This window comes from Phascolarctos cinereus, unplaced genomic scaffold (assembly GCF_003287225.1).
Source record: "Phascolarctos cinereus isolate Bilbo 61053 unplaced genomic scaffold, phaCin_HiC Scaffold_9;HRSCAF=440, whole genome shotgun sequence".
NCBI classification, from domain to species: Eukaryota; Metazoa; Chordata; class Mammalia; order Diprotodontia; family Phascolarctidae; genus Phascolarctos; species Phascolarctos cinereus.
The window spans coordinates 205587432-205611136 of NW_027556402.1; the positions used below are offsets into that span (position 1 = coordinate 205587432).

The 23705-nt window shown below is 38.7% G+C and overlaps 1 protein-coding gene across 1 annotated transcript in view; it reads right to left on the reverse strand.

Annotated features, from left to right (window-relative positions):
* The window catches only part of SYT9 (synaptotagmin 9), a 212471-nt gene extending 196163 nt beyond the window's left edge, over nt 1-16308 (reverse strand). The window contains exon 1 of the mRNA XM_021005270.2: nt 15793-16308. Coding sequence (XP_020860929.1) covers nt 15793-15937 — 145 coding nt within the window. The 5' untranslated portion in view covers nt 15938-16308. The remainder of the gene's footprint in view (nt 1-15792) is intronic.
* Between the last annotated feature and the right edge of the window lie 7397 nt (nt 16309-23705).

Here is a 23705-nt window from a genome sequence, read left to right on the forward strand (position 1 = left end):
TTTGATTGTGTTGATTGTGACTATTATCTATGGTCAGAAGAACCAAAAATCTAACAACATATTGAAAACTTATTCTGAAATGACTGCTGCCTGAAATTAATAGCTTACCATTACTAACACAAAGTAAATTTCATTGTTTGTGCTTTTATTCAGTATTCACCATATCCAATACTTTTTGATTTTCTTCTTCTAAAAAATGTTCATGGCCAGGCATGGGTGGTGCATGCCTGTTATCCATTCTACTGGGGAGACTGAGACTGGAGAGTCACTTGACTTCAGGAGTTCTGTTCTATAGTAGGACTAAAGCCAAAAAAGAGTCCACACTAATTCTGCCACCAAAATGATTAGCAACCAGGAATTGGAGGGTGGGGTGGGCACTAGGCTACCTAAAGAAGGGAAGCCTGGCCCAGGCCAGAAATGGAGCAAGTTGAAGCTTCTTTGCTAATCAGCAGTTGAGTTGGGCCTGAGTAGCTTCTGTATTTCAGCCTGGGAAATTTAGTCTCAAAAGAAAAACACTTATGATAGGTAGGTGGGAGGTATTCAAAACTTCACAAATCTTTGATGTTTTTCATTTCTTGATAATATTTTAAAACATAGTCTTTGCTATCTTCCCCGTGGCCACTTGCACACACTGAAATTACTGAGTGTTAAAGTATATAATGTTGACTTAATGACTATTTAAGAAGGCACTAAAAGGACTACCCAAATTATGAACGACTGGAAAAGATGTCAATCACTTAGGATAAAAAATAATAATAGTTACCATTTATATAAGATTTTAAAGTTTGCAAAGTGCTTTACATATATTATTTCATTTGATCCTCACAATGACCCTGTAAGGTAGATGCTATTATTGTCTCCATTTTCTGGATGGTAAAACTGAGGTTGAGAAGTTAAGTACCCAGGGTACTATAGCTAGTCAGTGATTGACACACGACTCAGTCTTCCTGTTTCCTTAATAAGAGATAGGCAGGTGAAGTACTACATTGGTAACTCAGAAATGCTAACACAAGATGAGAAGGGCTTCTGGTATTTTACTTAGATTTTCTAGAAAAGACACAGGGAAACATGGACAAGCATTGCATGGCATAAGAAGACATGGATGGGTTTCTATATGTGTCACTGAGGGGAGATCCTATATTGATAAAATCATGAATCCACCAAAGTACCAAAAGAATCTTCTAAAGCAGTCATAGACTCATGTTGGAGAAATCCCATTAAAATAATGGTACATTTGATTAATATTTTAAATATTTTCAAAGAGACTATTTAATATCACACAGCAATATGAAATACAAGGAAACTATGCCTTTATGTATTATTCCTTCAATACCTCATCAACTTCTAGGATGGAATGATCTTTTGCATGATTTCAATTAACATTAACTTTAATGAAAGAATGATTCTAGGCAGAGTGGCACATATTTGGTTAATAGATCTAATCTCTGCTACCAAAAGGATGAAGATGGTCAATTTATTGAGTTCAGGAGTTTTGAGCTGCAGCAGGCCAAGGAATGGGGAAGGTGTCCACACTAAGTCTGGCATCAATATAATGAGTTCTCATGAGCCAGGATGGAGAAGTGAGTAGAGAGGGGTAGGCCCCAGGCTGCAAACAGGCCCTGGATGAAAACAGAGATCAAAGCTCCCATACTGATCATAATTGAGAGCAAGCCTTTGAGTGGCTGCTATAATTCCAGCCTAGGTAAGTTAGGGAGACCCACTCTTAATCTCTTCCCCCTATAACCAACAAAACACAGCACAGAAAAATGATTGAAGTTATAGCATATGATTGTACTAAACAGTGATTCCCTACTTATCACTACCTAGGTAACCTCCATCATCAACCTTCCCTGCTCATAGTCTTGAATTGCTGAGTGTTTCTAAAAGGAACTTATTAGATTAGATGATTTAGTCAGCTAGGGTGTCATTTCATCTATAAAATGAGGAGCTCGGGTCAGATGATTTCTAAGGTCTCATATACCTAACATTCTTTGAATCTATGAGTCTATGCTCTAAATCTAAATCTAAGTATTTGATGGACTAGCATGTGGAAGAGGGATGAACATTATGCTACTTGACCCAAGAGGACAGGATTAAGAAAGAGGGATAGAAGATGAAAAGAGGCAGACTTAGTTTAATATGGGGAAAAACATTCTAACAACTAGAGTTATGGGCAGCTAGGTGGCACAGTGAATAGAATACTGGGCTTAGAATCAGGAAGACCTCAGTTTGAATCTGGCCTCAGATACTTACTAGTTGTGTAACCATAGGTAAGTTACTTAACCCTGTTTACCTTGGTTTCCTCATCTGTAAAATGACCTGGAGAAGGAAATAGCAAATCATTCCAGTATCTTTGCCAAGAAGCCTCCAAATGGGGTCACAAAGAGTTGGACATGACTGAAACAACTGAAAAAACAAGAACAAAAAATCGCAATGGACTGCTTCAGGAGATAGTGAGTTTGCCATGAAAGCTCTCCAAGTAGAAGCCGGATGACCATTTGTGGTATATATCATAGTGGGGGTTCCTAGTTAGGTATGGGACCAGACCGGACGTCCTCTGATGACACTTCTGAGATTCTAAGGTTCTAAAAGCCTTTGTATACTCTCGCCCATCTTTTCTTTTCCTTGCTTTAACTATCAGAGGATGTGGTATTCCTTTGGGTCACTGAACTTAACCCTAACACCCTCATTCTTGATCCAACCCTTGACTATTTCTAAGTCATTTCTTAGTTGATCATTTCCACTCTCCATTTATTTCAGCATGGCTATATTAGTCTCTACCACATATAAAGCAATATACTAGGCTTTGAGAACACAGAGACAAAATTAAAATAAGCCTCGGCCCTTAAGGAGCTTACATTCTCCTGGGTTTTCAATCTCTTTATCTCTATGATCCCCATCTCTCTGCTAACCAAAATACTCAGGTTCATCTTAGTCTTTAGAAGCCTTTGCTTGACCTTGATTTCTTCCGTCTATCATCCCATCTCTTTTCATCTCTTTATCACAAAATTTCTAGAATATATTCCAGATAGTCACTTTTTCTACTGGCTCACTTGGACCTGGTTTCCACTCTCTTGATTCGACAGGAGCTGCTCTCTCCAAGGTAAAAAAGTGATTTCCTAATTGCCAAATCCTTTGCCAGTTCTCACTCTGTGTGGCCACTCTACAGTTTCCTACCCTTCTCGATGGTCTCTCCAGATTGGCTTCTGTGCCATTGCTCTTCCTGGGGCTTCTTTTCATAGAACCACAGAGTTGGAAGTTATCTCAGAGATTATCTTGAACAACCTGTACTTGAATAAGACTCCTTTCTGCAACATACTCATGAAGTAGGTGTCCATTTTCTCCCAAAACTTCCTTGATCATTCAAGCCAGAAGTGATTCTTCTGAACTCTTGTGGAACGTTGTTCCTTTCCTCTGTGCTTATTCTATTCTGTGGGTTATTTACTACCTGAATATTATCTCCATTCCTAGACTATAAGTGTCTTGAAAGTAGGAATTGTGCCATTTTCATCTTTGTATCTCCCTCAGCAACTAACACAGAGAGTTGTTACATAAATGGGTGCTGAATAAAGATTAATTCCATTTAAATTGTTTCACTGACTATCTTTTCAAGTATTAAACTCCAGCCAATACACAATCTCCCTGACTGCTTCAGAGATGTTGAGGAAAAATTGCCCTTCACTATCACTTAAAATGAACATCTTCCATTCAATAACTCTGCTGTCATTCTCCACAGTACAGCTTTAATGAGAATTCAGCACAGTTAATATTCTAGCCTTTTTATGACCCACTATCTACACAAGAACTTCCTAATTTGTTTTCTTATCCATGTTTGATAATCACAATAGTTTCTGATGATTAAAAGAAAGGAAAAAGTATGTTAAAAATCTTAAAACTTTACTAACCATCATTCAGATCTTTTATTAAGTGTGTACTTGCATAGGGTCCTAATACAGAGGCTGTAGAAAGGTTCTTTAGCTCTCTAGTTCTTAATCAAGCTTGTATTAAAATATGATCCCTAGTGGTGGCAAAGAATTGGAAATTGAGAGGATGCCCATCAATTGGGGAATGGCTGAGCAAGTTGTGGTATATGAATGTAATGGAATGCTATTGTGCTATAAGAAATGAGGAACAGGCTGACTTTAGAAAAACCTGGAAAGACCTGTGTGGTCTGATGCTGAGTGAAGTGAGCAGAACCAAGAGAACGTTGTACACAATAACAGCCAGGCTGTGTGATAACTAATATTGATAAACTTAACCCTTCCCAGCAATACAAGTATCTAAGACATCTCCAGAGGCCTCATGATGGAAAACGCTATCCATATCCAAAGAAAGAACTATGGAAGTTGAATTGCTATCATTTTTTTTTCTCTTCTGTTGAGTTTTGTTTCCTCTTTCTGATGGTTCCTCCTATTGGCTTTAATTTTTACTTACAATTTCACTAATGTGAAAATATGTTTAATAGAAATGTAAATGTATAGCTTATATCAGATTGTGTGCCGTCTTGGGGAGGGTGGTGGGGAGGGAGAGGGAGAAAAATTTTAAACTCAAAGGCATATGGAAGTGATTGTTGATAAATCAAAATAAATTAATAAAATAAAAAACAGAAGGAAATAAAAAAATAAAAAATAAAATATGATCCCTATATATGAAGCAACATGCTGATAAAAATACCCCATATGTACCCCAAAAGATGATCATATTAAGTATAAATACTAATATTTACAGAAAGCATAATGATTAAAATGTCACTTTATTGTATTTCTACCCAACTTCACATGAGATCTGTCATATTTTTTTTTGTTGTCTGTTTATTCAAGGAGGAAAGGGATAGTGGAAGATTAGGGAGAGCTTTGTTGCACAAAGCAGAAAAAAGCCATTGAAGAGGTCATGAAACCATAGAGAGCCTGTGGTGGGATAAAGTTAGGCCAGGTCATTCCAGAGTATTTGGATATGAGATTCAAAGAATGTTAATAAGAAGATATGAAATGGAACAAGTATTCTTGTTTTATGCTGTTCTATTTTTATGCACATTTCGACTCTAGTATGTCAATGCCCCATGTAGTGTGTTAGGAAGTAGAAAATGGCCCTTGGGAAGATGAAGTCATGAAGAACAGCTGAACATAAACAAAGACATGAAGAAGAAAGCTGGGTCAGAGGCAGCACACTATTAAAAGGGCTTGAGGACTGATTTTCAAAATATCTCAGAGGGAAAAAGAATCCAAAATAATAGAAAAGAACATGGAATGGACTATTAAAAAAAGACACTGAGAAGACATCAGCAAAGATTGACCCAAATACCTACATTTTCATCTTTAAAAAAACTTTATAGAATGTGCTGTGTCTGGCATAGGTCTATAGTCCCTGCTGCTGGGGGCAGCTGAGGCTGTGGCTTCCTTGAGTTTGAGAGTTCTGAGCTGCTTGTTGCAAGGATAAATCCAATTAGGTGGCTGTTTTAAGTCTAGCACCAAAACAGTAAGCCCCAGGAACAGACGCTGCACAAAGAAGAGTGAACTGGCCCAGGTTAGGAAAACAGAACAAGTTAAAACTTCTGTGCCAGTCAGTATTTGGACTGCCCCATTAGTGCCATTGCATCTCCATCCCCCAAATAATGTGCTGTGATGTATGTAAGGGATACTATTTCAGTAGTAATGAGTATGCTTTAATAGATTCATGATGTAAAACATTCCCTCCACTCAGATGATAGCCTAAGTCATTCTACATGATTCTTAGCCATATTCTCCCATCACTGTTCCATAGACAATCTCCTCAATATGTTACAGGCCTCTCTCAAGTGTTTTCTACAATTCATTATTACTGTTGTAGTATTTGGACTTCTATGCTTCCTCCCCCTTATAAGATGGGTAACACCTCTTTTTATGATCCTGCATTTCTAAGATTATACTCTTTGGACTACTTCCTTTGCATGTAGTAAGTGCTTGATAAATACTTCATTAATTCCTGTATATAATCAGACGCATACTGGAGTCAGCTTGTACAAGTTCATAAGAGCAGATTATTAAAATTTCAGTATGAGTATTTATACCTTAGAAATTGGTAAACACTACAGATCAAGGCTTGATTTATTGTTTTGTTGATTTTCTAGATTTAAGAAAGTGATGAATAAAATGTTAATAATTCAGATTAAATTTAAATTTGTTATCAAGCATGCATTTTCTCCCAAAGAGCCAATCACTAAGCAGTTAACCCAACTCTGCACATAGGTCATTGTTAAAATATGCTGCAGCCTTCTCATGCTACCTTGAGTATCTCCATTGATTTTTAGGTTATCTGCAGCTCGAGTGTTTGAAAATTATAGCACCCAAATCTGCAACCATATAGAATCATCAGGAGAACATTGATGTTGAAAAGATGGGAGTTTCTTGATATATAAGGTTTTAATTTGTCCCTGTTGAATACCATTCTATTTTATCTGGCATATCATTCTAGTCTTTTGAGATCTTTGGAGATCCTTATTTTGTCATATCAGGTATTAGGTATTCCTTCTAGTTTTGCGTTTTTTATGAATTTGATAAATATATCATCTATGGATTCATGAAAGAATCAATGATAAAAAAAATGACAGGAAATGGCCAGTGAGAGATCCCTAGAACACTCCACTAAAGACTAACTTTCAGTATCATGTCAATCCATTTATTAATCCCTAATATTTAGGTCTGGTCAACCAGTTTTAAATAAAATAATATGCTATCCCCTGGGCAGGTAGGTAGCACAGAGGAGAGAGTGCTGGGCCTGAAATCAAAAAGACTCATCTTCCCGAGTTCAAATCTGGCCTCAGATACTTACTAGCTATAAGACCCTGGGTAAGTCACTTAACCCTGTTTGCCTCAGTTTCCTCATCTGTCAAATGAGTTGGAGAAGGAAATGGAAAGCCACCCCAGTATCTTTGCCAAAAAACCCTCAAATGGGGTCATGGACAGTCAGACACAGTTGAAGTAACTGAATAACAACAATGGCATCACCTAGACTGAAACTCTCTTTCTATATCTCTATCTATAACTCTATATACCTATCTATAACTTTGTCAATTATTTTGCTCAATTCCAGATAAACTAGGTTTAACATATTCCCCTGATCTGCCTGGTCTACTGACACCATATAAGAGGAAATGAGACTAGTTTGGTCTGATTTGTTCTTAATGGAACCATATTCTTTGAGATCATAACGTCCCTTCTAATTGCAAGCCATTCCTTAGAAATCTATTCTAGCATTTTCCCAAGAATTGAAATCAAGTTTACAATTTGAAGGTTTTACTATTGTCTTCTCTTTTTTGAATATAGGGACCACACTGGCTCTTTTCCAGATTCTTGCCATTTCTACTGTTTTCTACAACTTTCCAAAGATCTCTGATAGCAATTCAGGAATTGTATTTACTAGCTCATTCTGAACTTTATTGCTCCCAATTATGTTCTTAGAGTATTTATAAACTCTTTTTGTTTACTTTTAGTTATATGTCTTTGTTTCCATCCTTGATACATATATCTTAAAAATTCATTACATACTAGTTAATGAGAAATTGAGTGAATTGTGCCACCTCTTTGAACCTCAGTTTTTTCATCTGTAAAATGTGAGTAAAAATATTTGCATTTTCCACCTTACAGAGTTGTTATGATGAAAGCACTCTGTATGAAGCACTATATAAGTATGAGATTCTATAAAACTTAAGCTAAAAAGGAGATATGTTTCTCCATGGATAGCAAGGGACAGATGTACTTTCTGTGGGCAGCTACGCAATGATTTTCTCAAAGGTGTGATCACAGAAATCTAGGTACTCAACTGAGTAAACAAAAGAGCTCATTCAAACTATAAATATTGACTGCGCCCTGTGTACCCTCCATGGTTAGTGCCATTAAGAACATAAAGATGTCCATCCTCAAGCAGCACTTTTTTCTTGGAGAAACAATAAGAGTAAATAAGATCTATGAATGGCTTTCAAACTGGAGAGAATAAAGTCAAGAGCTTCTGGAACAGAATGTGTCATCTTAGTAAGATGCTTTATGACTGTGATTGACTAGCTATTGTTTCAATGGAATCGCCACTGGGGGATAAAAAGCAACAGTAATATTGTTTTGGCTAATTAATAAAGGAGAGTCTACTTGAGTAAACAAAGGGGAGATGGACAAAGAAATTAGACAAGAAAATGATTAATTAAAAGTGAGCATGGTAAAGAAACAGAAAAGAGCACAGGTGTGAATTTGAAGGCTAGCGAAAACAATTCCAGAAAACAACTTCTACTTTACACTAATTTTTGCAAAACTTATAGACTTAATTTAAAATATAAGAATTTTGTTCAGTATTATTTTGGGTAAGTTTTGGAAAGCATTAGTGAAATAAGGAAAATTGTATTCCTTCTTAACAAAATTAATAATTGAGAAAAGAATGGTAGAGGATAAGTCAAAATTAATTACAATTTTCAATGTAAAGGGATTGAATTTTCCTACAGAAAAAAGACTTATAGATGACTAAAAAATACAATGAATAAAAGAAACACATTAAATATCAAAAAATGTATAGAGGTACAAAACAATGTAGTGAATTAACATTTGTAATGCAATTGCTAATTCAAGAAAATCTAGAGTTTATTGTAAAGATATCCAGTCAATTTAAAATCAAATTATAAAGTATTAAGAGAAGAAAAAAGGGAAAATTATATCATGTTCAAATATATCACTACTTGAGGAAAAACATTATAAAATTTAAATCCTGACAAAATGGAAATTAGGAACTAAATTTATAAAGCAAAACTTAACTGATTTTCATAAAGATTAGATAGAAAATCAATGGTAATGGCAGATTTTAATACAACACTAACAGAAAATTTTAAATCAAACAAAAATGGTCAGCAGGAACTAACCTAAAAATATATCGTGTTAAAGAAATTGAATTTGATAGACATAAAAAAAACTAAAAGGAAACTACAGTGGTGACTTTTTTTCAAATACACACGGTATGTCCCTCAAAGTTGCTCATGCTTTAAGGCACAAATAAATTGTTAATAAATTCAGAAATTAGAAATGCTGTATTGATGGATAAAAGCATAGTAAAATAGTAATCAATAAGGAAATATGACAAAAGAAAACCTAAAATACCTATGTGGAAACTCAAAAATAATTAAATTAAATGTCTTTTAACAATTCAATTGAACAGTTACTTACTGACTGCCTACTATGTGTTAGGCACTAATTTAGATGCATGGATACAAAGTCAAAACCAAAGTAATCTCTGTCCTCTGGAAGCACACATTTAATTGGGGAAACCACGTATAACTTATCAAATAATAAGTAGCTAAAGAATAAATTATAAAAACAAATTATATTAAAGATAGTGAAATATAAATGCAACATTTTGAAATTTATATGATTCAAAGTAATACATGACCATACTGATATCCTTTAAATGCAAAAAAAGTTAAAACTATAGTTGTTAAAAGTTAAAGGAATTATAAAATAAACAAGTGAATATACTAAAAGTAAGTACAAAGAATGAAAGTGTTAAAATAAAAGGAGATTAGTGATATGGAATATAAAAGAACAATTAATTTGATAAATAAGTGTTTTAAATCAATAAAGTTGATAAACAATTAGCAATTTAATATTGAAAATGAGGTCAAGAGAAAATAAAATTATTAAAATTAAAAAAGTGAAAAAAGGAAAATAAAACTATCAGAGAATGTAAAAGACATGGAAAAACATTTTAAAAAAATATAAAATACTGAAATAAACAAAATAAGAAATAGCCTAAGCAAAAGAATTTCAGAAAGTGAATTTAACAGGACATCAATGAGATGCCATGTAAAAAGGCAGTAAGACAGATCCAGAAGTGAATTTTATTAAGACTTCAAAGAACAAAAAATGCCTCTATACTAGTATATAAATTACCTTCAAAAATGAAAATAAAATGCCATTGTATCTAATTCTTTCCACAAAGTAAATACGTTTATGTTAGCCAAATCCGGCCTCCAAAAAGTAGAAAGAAAGCTACATAATAACATCAATAATGAATATTGGTGCAAAATACTACTTTGTTTACATTGAGAATGGTTTAATATTAAAAAAACAGTCTAGTAAATCATGTCAATAAGAAACTCACAAAAACTTGTGAGTATAGCAACATATGAAAAAAAAAGCTTTCAGTAAAATACAATATCCATTTATGTTAAACACAATTAAAAATATCAGAATACTGTCCTTAACATGATAAAGGATTTATTTGAAACTAAAAACTAACATGCCATATGGAGAAACATGCCACTAAAAACAGTGGTAATGTGGGCCTGCCCATTGAAAGCACAGTAAGCATAATTTTACAAAGAAAAAGCTATAAAAATGATCCCAGAAAAATACATTTGGGAAGCAAGAAAATAAGATATTCAAATATTTCTATTTACAACCAATATATTTAGAAAATCCAAAAAGCTCAACAAAAATTGGTATAGATGGCTTTTGTAAGATAGTACCATATAAGATAATTGCAGAAACAATTATTAACATCTATATATCAGTGGAGAAAACCAGGAGAAATTAAAATAAACATAAGAATAGTGAAGATAATTTTTAAAAAGCCCTATAAAATGACCACCATTAAACAATATTAACACATATAAATTGAGAATTAAATGATTGGAGGGATATTCAATGTTCATGGCTAGGTTGAGCCAATATAGTGAAAATGAAAATATGTACATTTTTATGCTTAATTTGATAAAAATAAAATACTAATGAGCTAGCTCATTGAATGAATTAAAATGACAAAATTTATATGGAAAAATATTATAGGAGCTTATGAAAACAGAAAAATGGAGGGTGGAGGAATTACACTGGCATTAGATGAAAATAGAAAAGTAGGTCAATGAAACAGAATAGATAATCTAGAATTAAAATTAAAGATGTACAGATGTTTAATTGGGGATGGATGACTGGAAGAGGGAATGTCCAGAGTCTTGACTTAATTGGAATGAGGGGCTCATGATATGGAATGGAAACTTCCTCCACCAATTCAGATAGGCAACTCTTCTATAATGATAGTCTTTAAAAATTTGCCTGTGGGGACTGAAAGGTTAAGGGCTTGCCCAAAGTCACATAGATATATAGCAGAGGTATAACTTGAATCCATATCTTCTTGGCTCTAAGCCTAGTTCTCTTTCCACCACCTCACTTTGCCTCTCATGTGTGAGTAATCTAGTATTACAAAATATTGAAACAAATTATTTCACTAAAATGCTACTCATTATGGCATTAAGTTCTCACAATGAGGAATTCATAGATCCTTAAAGTATTTAAATATTAAAATACAAAACACTCAATCTTATTCAATAAAATTGTGTGGAACATGAAATAGCAGTTTAACAAGGAAAATTATTAGATTCACATCTCACCCAATTTTATGGAAAAGGTGGGGGGGGGAGATGTGCTGAGGAAGAGCTCTTTTTAGAGTCCAAGGTCTTGCATCAGAATCCTGGCTCTGCCACTTACTACTGGTACGACATTTTACAAGTCACTTAACCACCTGAGGCTCAGTTTTTTTAAGTATAAAATAATGGGGTTGGAGAAGATGACCTCAAAGGTCCCATCTGGAATCTATAATTTCATAAAGCTCCATGTGGATCAATGCTCTAGTATTATAGAGCTCACAAAAAATTAGAAGGGAAAAGAATGATGTTTATCTCAATTATGGAAAAGAGGAATATTTCTATTCATTGAACAAAAATAATTTCTTATAGGAGACAAAACAAATTGGTTTGATTCAATAAATATAAGGAGTTTGTGAGGAGCATAGTAAGATAACCAACTTAAGAGGCAAGAAAACAGTTTCATAAAAGATCTCTAGACTGTAAATATATTTGATAAAAACCTGATATCTAAAAAATATAAGGACATCATACTACTTCACATATAGTCATTAATTTTTCCACACCCGTATTCTTAATACAGCCTCTTGCACAGCAAGAATGCTTAATAAATGTTGATTGACTTGAATTCCCCAATACATAAATAGTTGAATAATATGAATAGGCAATTTATCATTAATCATATACAAAAACTGTTCAAACTATTAGCTAGGAAAATTAAAATTAAAACCACAGTCAGGCATCATTTATACCTACCAAACTGGCAAAAATAAACAGAATAACATTCTATCTTGGCAGAGCTATAGAGAAACAAGAATACTATTAAACTGCTGGTAGAACTTTGAATTGGTGAATTCATTTTGGAAAGCAATATAGCAATATACAAGAACAACACATGGACCTCACCCCTGGGACTTTAGCATAAGAGTGTTATTCAGAGAAAAAAAATATACCTTTCTGTAAAAAAAAATATTCACAGCTGTTTTATTTGTAAAATTGGAAATAATCTGTATGTTCAATGATTGGAGACTGGCTGAATAAATTATATCAACAGAAATATACTATTTGTCATTAGAGATGATCAGTTCAACATGCATTTTACAAATATGAAGAATACAAAGAAATGTGGAAAGACATGTGAAGTAGTGAAGAGTGAGGGAAGAACATATTTATACAAAATTGTGACTGTTTTTTTAAAAAAACAATAAGAATTTTTAAAACTCCACAAAAGAAAGCAAGATTAAAATCAGAATTTCTGAGTTAGAAGGGACCTCAGAGGTCACATAGTTCTATCCATTCCTGGAATAACAATAACATGTTGTATACAACAAACCTGTTGAATGCCATCCAGCTTTTCCTTAAAGAAAGGAAACTCACCAATTCCAGAGGCAGCTTTTTCCACTTTTGGATGGATGGATGGCTCTAATTGCTAGGAAGTCTTTCCTTATTTTGAGTCTATATTTCTTTCTTTGTAATTGCCATTTACTGCCTTTGGGGCCATGTTCTGCCTTCTGGAGCCAAGTAGAAGTCTAATCCCTTTCTCATATGATAGACTTTCAAACACTTGAAGACAGCTATCCATGCCCACCCAGATTGGCCAGGGGATGCATAAACAAACAAGATTTTTTTGTTATTATTTTGTTCAATTTACTGTACTCATTTTAAAAGCAAATTTTAAATAATTTCAAATCCAAGACTTTGCACATTATTTCATTTTATAGATCATTTGATGGTTACTGAGCTTAGGATTTGAAATTTGTCCCAAAAAAGTGAAACAGGTTCACACAGTAACAGCTGCTTTCTGTCTCTTCTAATTCCTCATGATTTGAGATTAAAGATCTGGCTTTTTCTATAGTTCAAATAGTTCAAGCTGTTCTAAGGAAAGATTGATTTAGAGCACTACTACGGGAGTCAGTTTTCGTGAAAATGTAGTGAGGTCTTTCTCAGTGCAAGAGTACACCATTCATTCTGAAACTTTTGATTGATAAAAGGAACATTGCACAAAACATGTTGGGATATCCAAGGTATGTAGGCATCATTTTAAAAAGACAAGTTGCCATTTTAAAGTTACTACAATAGAGCTCATCTGATACAGTCTATGATTTTGATAGTGCAGAGAATTTGCTGTGTGGGAAGTCCCTCTATTAATCCTGATTGCAAATATCCATAGCTTAGTAACTAAATCCTAGTGGCACCCAGAGGTTAAGGGCGTTGCATAGGGCTACACTGATAGTGTCAGTGTTAGGATCTAAAACTGGATATTCCTGTCTCCAAGCCCAGAACTCTGCCTCTGCTCATCTGAGAACCTTGATTAGTATAATGTAACTGCAGGCAACAGGTTTAAGGATTGTTCCTTTTGCAGTAGGCAAATCAGTGTAAGTATCAGAGCTCCTGTGCTCTTTCTATTTTGTATAGATGCACCCAGTTTCAGAAATTTTACATAAAATAAATCCTTTTAAGAACCTGGTGGTTGAGAAGATGAGTTTGAAGTGATGTAAATGGAAGTTATCAGAATCAGGAGGAGATCAATGTATACATCATGACTAAAATAACACAAATAAAAAACACTAAAAAGGCAGCTGGAGGCAGAATATTTGGAAGAATCAATCTGGGACCCAAAGATGATCAAACTTTCTTATTTTGGTAGATAAGTTGAGTGTGTGTGGGTGCTATGGGGTTAATGTTGCATACACTTCCAGATGCTCTGGTTTTGCTTAACTAATTTACTTTGTTATAGGGAAGGTTTTATAACTGGGACGATACATATCAGAAAATAACTGTTATAAAACTATCAATAAAACTTTATTTTTGCTTTTTTAGGCAATTGGGGTTAAGTGACTTGCCCAGGGTCACGCAGTGTCAAGTGTGTGGTCTGAGGCCGGATTTGAACTCAGGTCCTCCATGACTTCAGGGCCGGTGCTCTATCCAGTGCGCCACCTAGCTGCCCCTTCAATAAAACTTTTAAAATGCACAAACGGGAGCTTTTTATTGAAAAGACTCCTATTGTGAATTCTTTTGTAAATGAAATAATTCCCTATTATCTTAGAATAAATTTGAATGTTCATGTAGTGATATTACATGAAAAGAGGCCAATCTGCACCAGAATTGGGCCAAGAGCTACTTCTCATCTGATGAGTAAGTTTCAGGCCAAAGCTCCTTTAGTCCCCCGAGTTTAAAGTGTAAATGAGAAAATTCACTGGTCATTTTCTGTTCTCACTTCCTGAAGAGACTGGGGACCCAATACTTTTTGTAAGGTAATTTCTATTCTCTTGAACAGGTCCCTTTTTCTTTGAACAGGCTTTCTCCCCCCCCCCCCTTCCTTTTTTCTTATTCTCTGTTAACATGTGGTTTGGGGAAACAAACCTAGGTGATTTGTTGACTTTTAAAAGTTGAGACTTTGCAACTTTTCCTTTCTCTGAAAGTGTGAATCACAGGCCTGTAGAAGGGTGTAACAGCTGCCTAGTCTTTGAGTGTAGCCACCTCCGCCACCAGGAGACCCCATTCCTGCTATGTACTGCCCTCACAGTAACGGGGCCGTTTTTGTATTGTCCCCCAGAACTATAAAGTAGAAAGACTTAAACCAGAGTGGTCCGCAATGAAAGCTTTTCGAGTCTCCCTAGTGTATACCAACGCGGCTGCCTTTCTGAAAGCAGGCTAACGCCGGACTCCCGCACGCCGACCAGCCTGCTAAAGGCACAGTGACCTGCTATGCCATAGCGTCAGAGCACAGATATCTTACAGCCAAAGCCAGAGAGATCAACCTAGAAGCTGTGACGGCCCGACCCGGCACAGCCCAACCCCAAAAGAGCTGTCCGGGCCAGGGTGGTCCGGCCATGCCGGGCCTTAGGGTTCTCAGTTTCAGGTGGAGGCGAGTCCCTACCTCCCTTCTCCCGTCAGACCCTGGACAGCGCTCTCCTGATCATGGTATTTAAAAAAAAAAAAAAAGGCAAACCTGAACCATTGCTGGTCACTCTGGTGCCCGGCGCCACGTCTGCAGAAACCTAGTGCCGCTTGGACGGGTCCAGACAGCCCCCGGGGCCACCTCTCACTGACGGTCCAGAGCTCAGGAGAAGCCAACCCAACTTCCCAGAGTTTCCTAGGGTCTCAGGCCCTTTCACAGCCCGAGCGGAAACCCTGGGCTCCCTAAAGAGGCTGTCCCAGCCTCTGGCCAGGCGGCAGGGCCACGCGAGATCTGTGTGCGGACGGTGGGCAATGGGGATAGGCAGGCGCCGGGCACCAGCTCTCAGGAGCCGAGGGCTGGGGGAAACAGCTCCGGGCCATGCGCCTGAAGCCCAGCATGGTCTCCGGGTGTGGCCGCCCTCTCCCATTCAGGAGGAGACTTCGGGCCTTAGTAGATCCCTTGCCCTGGCCCTCCCCCATCCTCCTCCCTTCCTCCTCCTGCTACCCCGCCCAGCAGCGCCCACCTGAGTCGGTGAGCCGGGGTCTGGCGCGGTCCCGCAGGTAATGGATAAAATCCTGGCAGCTGTCGTGCTCTACCGCCCCGCTGGAGCACAGCTCGGCCAGCAGCTGCAGTGCCTTCTGACAGATCTCGTCCCTGGCCCCGGGCATCGCCCCCCAGCATCCTCGGGACAGGTCGCCGGAGAGCCCTCCGCCTGCTCAGACACGCCTTTGCCTCCGCTTGCCGCTGCTGCTTCCCCTGGCCGCCTGCAGCCACCGGCCGCCCCCAGCTGACTAGAGCAGGGGCGCGCACAGCCACCGAGGAACCTGACCGTCTGTCCGCGAGGCTTCACTCGCGCTCTCTTGGGTCCGGAGGGTGGCTGCTGGACGGTAGGACGACCAGAGCCTGGTCTCCGGCGTTGGGTCCCACCGGTTGCATGCAGTTCTCCCTCTCCGTGCCGAGGAGCGGCGCAGCCGGAGCCTGCGGGCTGACGGGCGGCTGGCGAGCGCTCTCTCGCTCTTTCTCTCCTCTCGCTGGCTCTGCCTCAGCGCTGCTAGGGCGCAGCTCTCCCTGGCGGCCGGAGCCCTCAGTGCCGGCGGCTGAAGAGCAAGAGGCGGGGCTCAGAGAGGTGGGGAGATTTTGCCCGAGGGTCTGGAGGGATCAGACCAGCCCCTCCCTCCGCTCCTTTTCAGGGTTCAGGACGCGGCCCCCTCCACCTCAGCTTGCTTCCCAGGGCACAGTAATAGCGGAGACTTACACAGCTGCTCACGAGATTCGCTAGGTTGTGAGGACTCGCTCCAAATGCAGCCCCCCTGCTTGCATCCACCCAGGCCGGGACTCAAATTCCCTCCCCCATTCCTACGGCTTGGCCTTTACACGGATGAATGACCTAAAGAAGACAGATGGAACAGGATGGAGCAAGGAATACCGGAGTCAGTGCTACATGCCTGGAAAACTGTCAGTTTGTAGAGGACCACCCAGGCCTCCAAAAGTGAGCTGTAACCTAGAGTATAGGGGACACGATTAAAGGACCCATGTCAGATGGCTGCGTTTAGCTTCCTGCAGGGACTTTCTCAGAAATGCTTCCCTCTTCTCTCCTTCCCCCTATTTCAAGGTAGCATCCCTGGAAGCAGCCACTCCCAAGTCTAACTAATATAAAACAAATTGTCATCTGTGGAATGGTAACATGTTTTCAGGAGGCCATGTTGTAGTAACTGAAACTTTGGATGACTACTGAGAAGTATTAAGCAAGAGTTGAAGGTGAAAATTTGTCAGAATGCCTCAAATACCGTCCAATGAAAGAGAATCTCAGTTTTAGAGCTGGGAGGAAGCTCCAAGATCATTTAGTCTAATCTCTTCATTTTACAGATGAGGAAACTGAGCCTTGAAAGGTTAAATGGCTTGCCTACAGTCACACAGCTATTGAGTGGTAGAGTCTGGATTCAAACTCTGGTCCTGGGACTTCAAGTTTAGTGAGGAGTTCGGTAGTCTCTTCACTTCCCTCCACTGCCTAATGACAGAGCAGTCACCTCCTTAAAACAAACAGACAAAAAAGCTAATCAGGCTATGACAGGATGAACATCATTCATAAATATTTATTGAGGACATACCGTGTGCAAGGTTTTGTACTGAGTAGTAGGGATAGAAATGTGTCTAAAGCTCTCTTAATGAACTTACAGCCTAACTGAGAAGAACAAAATGTACATATGAACGTTTTAACATTATAAGACATAGTTTATAGGATCAGAGCTGGAAGGGACTTCAGATGCCAACTCGTCTTATCCCCTTGTTTTTTAACTCAGGAAAGTTAAGTGACTTGCACAAGGGCACTGCAGATTTGAATTCTGAAAGGTAGGATTTGAACTTGGGTCCTTCCCCCAAAGCCAGTGTTCTTTTCCCTGAACCACACTTGTTCATGCCGTTTTTCAGTCGTGTACAACTCTTTGTGACCTCATATGGGGTTATCTTGGCAAAGATACCAGAGTGGTTTGCCATTTCGTTCTCCAGATCATTTTACAAATAAGGAAACTGAGGCAAACAGGGTTTAGTGACTTGCTAGTAAATGACTCAGCTAGTGTCTGAGGAGAGATTTGAAGTCAGGAAGATAAGTGTTCCTGACTCCAGGCCCAGCCATCTACCCACTGCACCACCTGGCTACTTCTGAACCACACTGCTTCTCTGTTAAGTAATTCAGTCTAGCCAGACTAAGCTACTTGCCCCAGAGGAAAGAGAGGAGACTAGTAGACAGAAAAAGCTTGAAAGACTGATGAATCCAGGAGTGGATGTCAATTACTGACATCAAAAAAGTTCTAAAAATCCCTTTGTTCAACCATATCTCATTTACTTATGACTGTTGTATTCAAAAGGTACCTGAACTCTGTTCTTTTAGATTAGCGCTTTGAAAAAGGCTCCAGATCAGTTTATTTTCCCTACTGAGTATACAACAGTGCTGTTCCTAACCATTGTGACCATTCTGATCTAGCCTGTAGGTCTAGGCATGGCTAGTTTTCCTGGAGCCACCACAGACACTGCTTTGCCTCTGAGGCCAGAGTGGATAGCTCAAAAAATGGGCAGAGGTTGAAGCAGATTGGTACCTGCATTTTTGTACCTTTCTGTACAGGTAAGTCTTGATTAGTGAATAATGAATAATGAATCCCATGAAGTGGTCATATTACTAAAATTTGTGCTACATGTTTTCACTGGACTTGAGCCAATAATTCTAAGTACAGATTTAAACACGTGTGATTATTTCATGGGAGTTGTTAGTCACACTACTCAGAACCTGACTATATATGCATATCCATGATGGTTTACATATTGTTAATACTATAGTTACATTTAATGAGGAGAGAGCAATGTTTCCATTCCTTGAGACCAGAATTGGGCTATTACAAGTATCTAGTGACTTCCAAAAGAGTAATATGGATTGTGCTATGGTGGGGGGAAAGTACTGTGAGTTGGACTGAAAGTGTAGCCTTCATCCCTAATAACTGGAAATTTGCTATAGTCTGAGGCTGCTTTTTCCCCAGTTATGGATGGCTCTGTTGCTAGGAAGTTTGTATTTGTACAGAGCCTAAATTTTCCTTTATACCTTCTAATCATGGCTTCTCCTGTGGTACTGCTTTCTTAGACCAGTCAAAGTAAATCCAATGATATATGAGCTGGCTGTAATATTTAAAGGAATGATTAATACTTGTACCTCAGAGACATCCAGTCATTAGCTGATCTTTAGGGCTCCTAGGCATGGCTGCTCAGTAATTCCATTCCATAAGTGCTCATTAAGTAACTCTGGTGTGCCAGATGCTAGGCTGGCTGCTGGGGTTAGAACTGGAAGGGACCTTAGAGGTCCATCAAGTCCTCTGATGGGGAAACTGAGGCTCAGGGAGAGTGTCTCGTCCAGGGTCACAAAAGTAGTGTCTGAGGCAGGATTTGAATTCAAGTCTTCCCAACTCTTAGCCCAATGCTATATCTCTTACACCACATGACTATACTCCAGGACTTGATATCCTTTTGTGGGGAACAACATGCGTATAGCTAAGTAAATGTAAAGTAATTTCTGGAGAGGACACTGATAATAATAGCTAACGTTTTTATAGTGATTGCTATGTGCCGGGCACTGTGCTAAGTGCTTGACAATTGTTATCTTATTTGATCCTCAGAACAATCCTGGGAGGTAGGTGTTATTACTATCCCTATTTTACAAATGAGGAAAAAGAGACAAACAGAAGTTAAGTGACTTGCCCAGAGTTAAACAGGTAGGAAGCGTCTGAGGCTGGATGTTAACTCAGGTCTTCCTAACTCAAGTGGGTGCTCTACCCACTGTGCCGCCTAATTAGGGGTATCAGGAAAGGCTTCCTGTACTAGGTGACACTTCAGCTAAGTGTTCGAGAAAGCTAGGAATTCTCAGGCATGGGGAGGGGGCGGTACATAGCCTGAGCAAAGGTGTGGAGATAGGAGATGGAATGCCATATAATAGGAATAGCGAGCGTAGAGTGTGTGAAGGAGAGTAATGAGCAGTGAGCCTGGAAAGTCAGGCTCAGGCCTGGCTGTGAAGGTCTTTAAACACCAAACTTGAGAGTTTGTGTTTTATTCTAGAAACAATAGGGGGCCCTGGAACTCCTTGAGCAGGGAAGTGACACGGTCCATCCTTTGATTTAGGCATATAATTGGGGAAATATGTGGAGGATGAACTACAGAGGGAGGGAGAAGGCAGGGAGGCCAATAAGGAGGCTTGCAATAGTCTAAGCAGGTGGTGATGAGACTCTTTCCTAACATGTTGGTCATGTGAGGAAAGAGAAGTAGACAGATGTGAAAGATGATGTGGGGGATGAATAGAGGAAATGGGACAATTAATTGGATGTGGAGTGAGGGAGAAAGAGGACTTGAGTATAATTCCAAGGTTGCAAACCCAGGTGACTAGAAAGATGGTGGTGCTCTTGATGGGAAACAAGGAAGTTCAGATTAGGAGGTGGGTTTGGGGAAAAGTTAATGAATTCTTCCTAAAGGTGACAAAATTAGGAATGATTTAGGCCAGTGGTTTTATTTAGTTATTATTCTGGACCTTCCAAAAAGTTTCTACCCCTTCTACCATAACCATTGAAAAAAGAAAAACAAACTTTAGAGTCTTCAAGGTGCTTCTACAACCAAACAGCTGTTCAAAGGTCTGCCAGGGAGCAGTGCCATTAGAAAGGGCAGCATATGTTATAGAGCGTGAGGAAGGAGGGCACTGCAGGCAACGGGGCCAGCCAGCCTGCTCCCATTCAAAGAACACACTGACAATTATTCTGGACTCTGCAATCTCAGTATTCACCCTTCAACTCTCCCTTTCCCCCATGTCCTCTTGGAAGTTATAGCACTGGCTGCAAAGTAGGGTAAGTTTATTTTATTTGGCCTTACCTCCGCTTTGAAGGGCCCCAATATTCACTCATTTATTCCACCTACTTATTATGCCTTACTTAATTACACCTGAACCTGGCAAAGAATCTGATGAACCTGTCCACAATAAGGTATAAATGACTGGTAACAAAATTTCACCTTCTCTAAAGGGCATGTGCATTTTTATAAGACTTAAAGCCAAAAGAACACATGTCAAATATTGGTAAATGGTAAATTCCAACCATCACCGAGTTGGTAGAGAGCTATTTGGGGGCAGGAAAATTTCTGCATATGGAACTATACCAGTTAAGTGCAACTCTAGTTATGAGCCTTGATTTAAAAAGCCAAGCTTCTAGGACTCAAATATTCAAATAGATCTGTGATCTCATCATTTTGGATTGATGCAATCTCATCAATCTTATCAGTTTGCTCCCCCCAACCCTGCAGATCACTGCCCATCTAACTCTTCCCATCCTATGTAATTCTTACTCATGTCTTCCCAGAAGTTTGACACAGGGAATCTACCTAACATGCTGGTGGCCTTCCTCACTTTCTCCCAGTATTGGGAGGGGGCCAGTGGAGCACTCTGCCTGTCCATTTGTCATCCCTTGCTGTTACCACTTAGCCAGTCTGTCATCTCTATCATATAATTCCTTTATTCCCTTTATTCCTCTTCTTTGGAGCTCCTTATTGGTTATCTGTTGCAGCCTGTTCACACTCACTGGCCATCTCTACATTGTCTTCTATTTGATATTCAGCTTTAGTTTTGTAAGAGGTGATTGGGGTCCATTTCCCATTGCCACATAACACCAATAAGATGTTAACATTGGGAAAATGGCCTTACCATTCAAGGGAAACCTTGGGTCCAGTAAAAGAGCTTTGCAATTTTCCAAAAGCAATCCAGCCCACTCTTCTCCTGTTTAACTTTGGGCCCAACTCTTTGTCTGTCTAGGCCATCTGTCCTAGGTTGCATTTTTGGGCAAGCATTACATGGTATCCAAATGAATGTTGAGATCTGGGAAATTGATTTTCTTTATGCATCCTATCTTTCTGGTGGGGATGAATAGGCCTAATTCCTTTGAGTTATTGTAGCCCTTTTCCAGGAGGTTCCACAATATTCTGGATCTTGATCCAATCAGCACAAAGTCACCAGCAGTCAGGAGCATCTGGAGGACTTTACCATCTATGGGGAATCCTTCTTCAAAAGAATCTGGAATGTTGAGTTCTCCCAGACATGAAGAGTTATTGCTTGGCATCTACTTCCTGAAAACCCTCATCTGATTGAATATGCATTCATTACCTATGTGCTGTATACATCTCACTGTGGTGGACGCTAGTGGAGATACAAAGATACAAAGGCTTCACTAATCATTTCCCTATATCAATTATAATAATCTTTCCTCCCTTTTCTGTTATTTCTTTAACCACTTTTGGTCACACTTTAAGGGCCTGTCTCTCATGTCCTGTTCATTCACTAAAGCTCTAATTCAGGATATTAAGGTTCCATATTATAAAAAGTGATTCTAAAAAAAAAAAAACTTCCTGATGCTGGATTGAATTGTAAGCTGGGGTATTTCTTTAGAATCAAAATCAGTGAAAGATAAGCTCAGTGAGAATGAGCCAACAAAGAGCCAACCCATGGACAGCATGATACTTGTAGGTTATGCTGTGTCTATATGACACCTTTAGAAAAGAAGATTTCTTCTCAATATAAGAAAAAATAAACCTCCCTAACAATTAAAGTTACCTCAAAGTGGGATGGACTGCCTCAGAGGGCTAGTGGGTCCTCTCTCACTAGAGGGCTTCAAAGAAAGACTGGATAAGCAATCACAAAATTTGTTGTAGAAGGGATGTCTGTTCAGGTATGACTATATTGTCTCTAAGGTCCTTTTGTACTCAGAGATTCTAGGATTTTGAGATCCATTCACTGGCCATGAGCCAAATCCAGAGCTTCAGGTATCTGAGGGGCCCCTTCTGTAAGGGTGACAAGAAATTTTTGCATTGTTCAAATAAATCCCTAGAAAGCCAAAGAAATGCAATAGAAAGCCATAGTGCTTGCAGAATGAAATTGAAAATCTGGCAGAGAAAATATTTCAGAGTGAGATCTGTATCTAGCTTCCATGATCAAAACAAGGACCTTCCCCAGAGTGATTTCACAACAAAAATTCTGCAGCCTGCTCAAGTTACAAGAAATGCTCTCCTTCTGTTCTTTGCTTATTTTCATTTTTATTATGTTTCCTCACTCCGGTCAATAGGTTAGTCAGATGCATCTGAACCTGCATAAACACAGAGTCAACGTAACACTGAAAAAGACAAAGATAGCATAATTTTTAAAACATCTCTAGTCTTGATCACTCAGCCTTTTAAAAATACAACCCTCTAACCCCACTCCTCTTTGTCTGTCAGGATGTTGTCTAGATGGTGAACTGGACTTCACTTCTAAGCATTTTGGTGTTTAGTAGCATTAAGGCAATCAAGGTATTAATTGACAAGCATTTATTGAATGCTTACTGCATGCAAAAGATTTTAATGCAACATCTCTGTTAGCTATCGCATTAGTAATAGCTAATTTATTCTTCCATGTTGCCATATTGACTGTTTTGAGACTTCCCCGTATGACAGGGAAGCAAATGTTGTGGTTGCTTATCCTTCATACTAGAAGAGAACCAATAATGTCATGATGTTGGAGTCAAGGGACAGTGTATTCAGCTTGGTTGCTCAGTCTAAGATAAGCTCAGAAGGCTGTATCATAGATTGGGCACAAATAATCCATTCGAACATTTGGGATGGAGATGTTTCTACATTTGTGTATCTCACATTTCCTTTGTGCAGTTTTGATTTTGTTTTGCTCATAGAGCACAGCACCTTCTTTGATATGGGCATGGCCATGCTAGGCAGTTCTGTACCAGCATCTCTCATGTCTCACCGTCAATGCTAACGTTCTTCAGGGAGACCTTGAGAGTGACCTTGTACTACTTCTTCTGACCTCCTTGTGAGAACTTGCCTTGTTTGAGTTCTCTGCTGGGCCTTCATGCTATGCAGCCAGCCCATCAAAATTGAGCA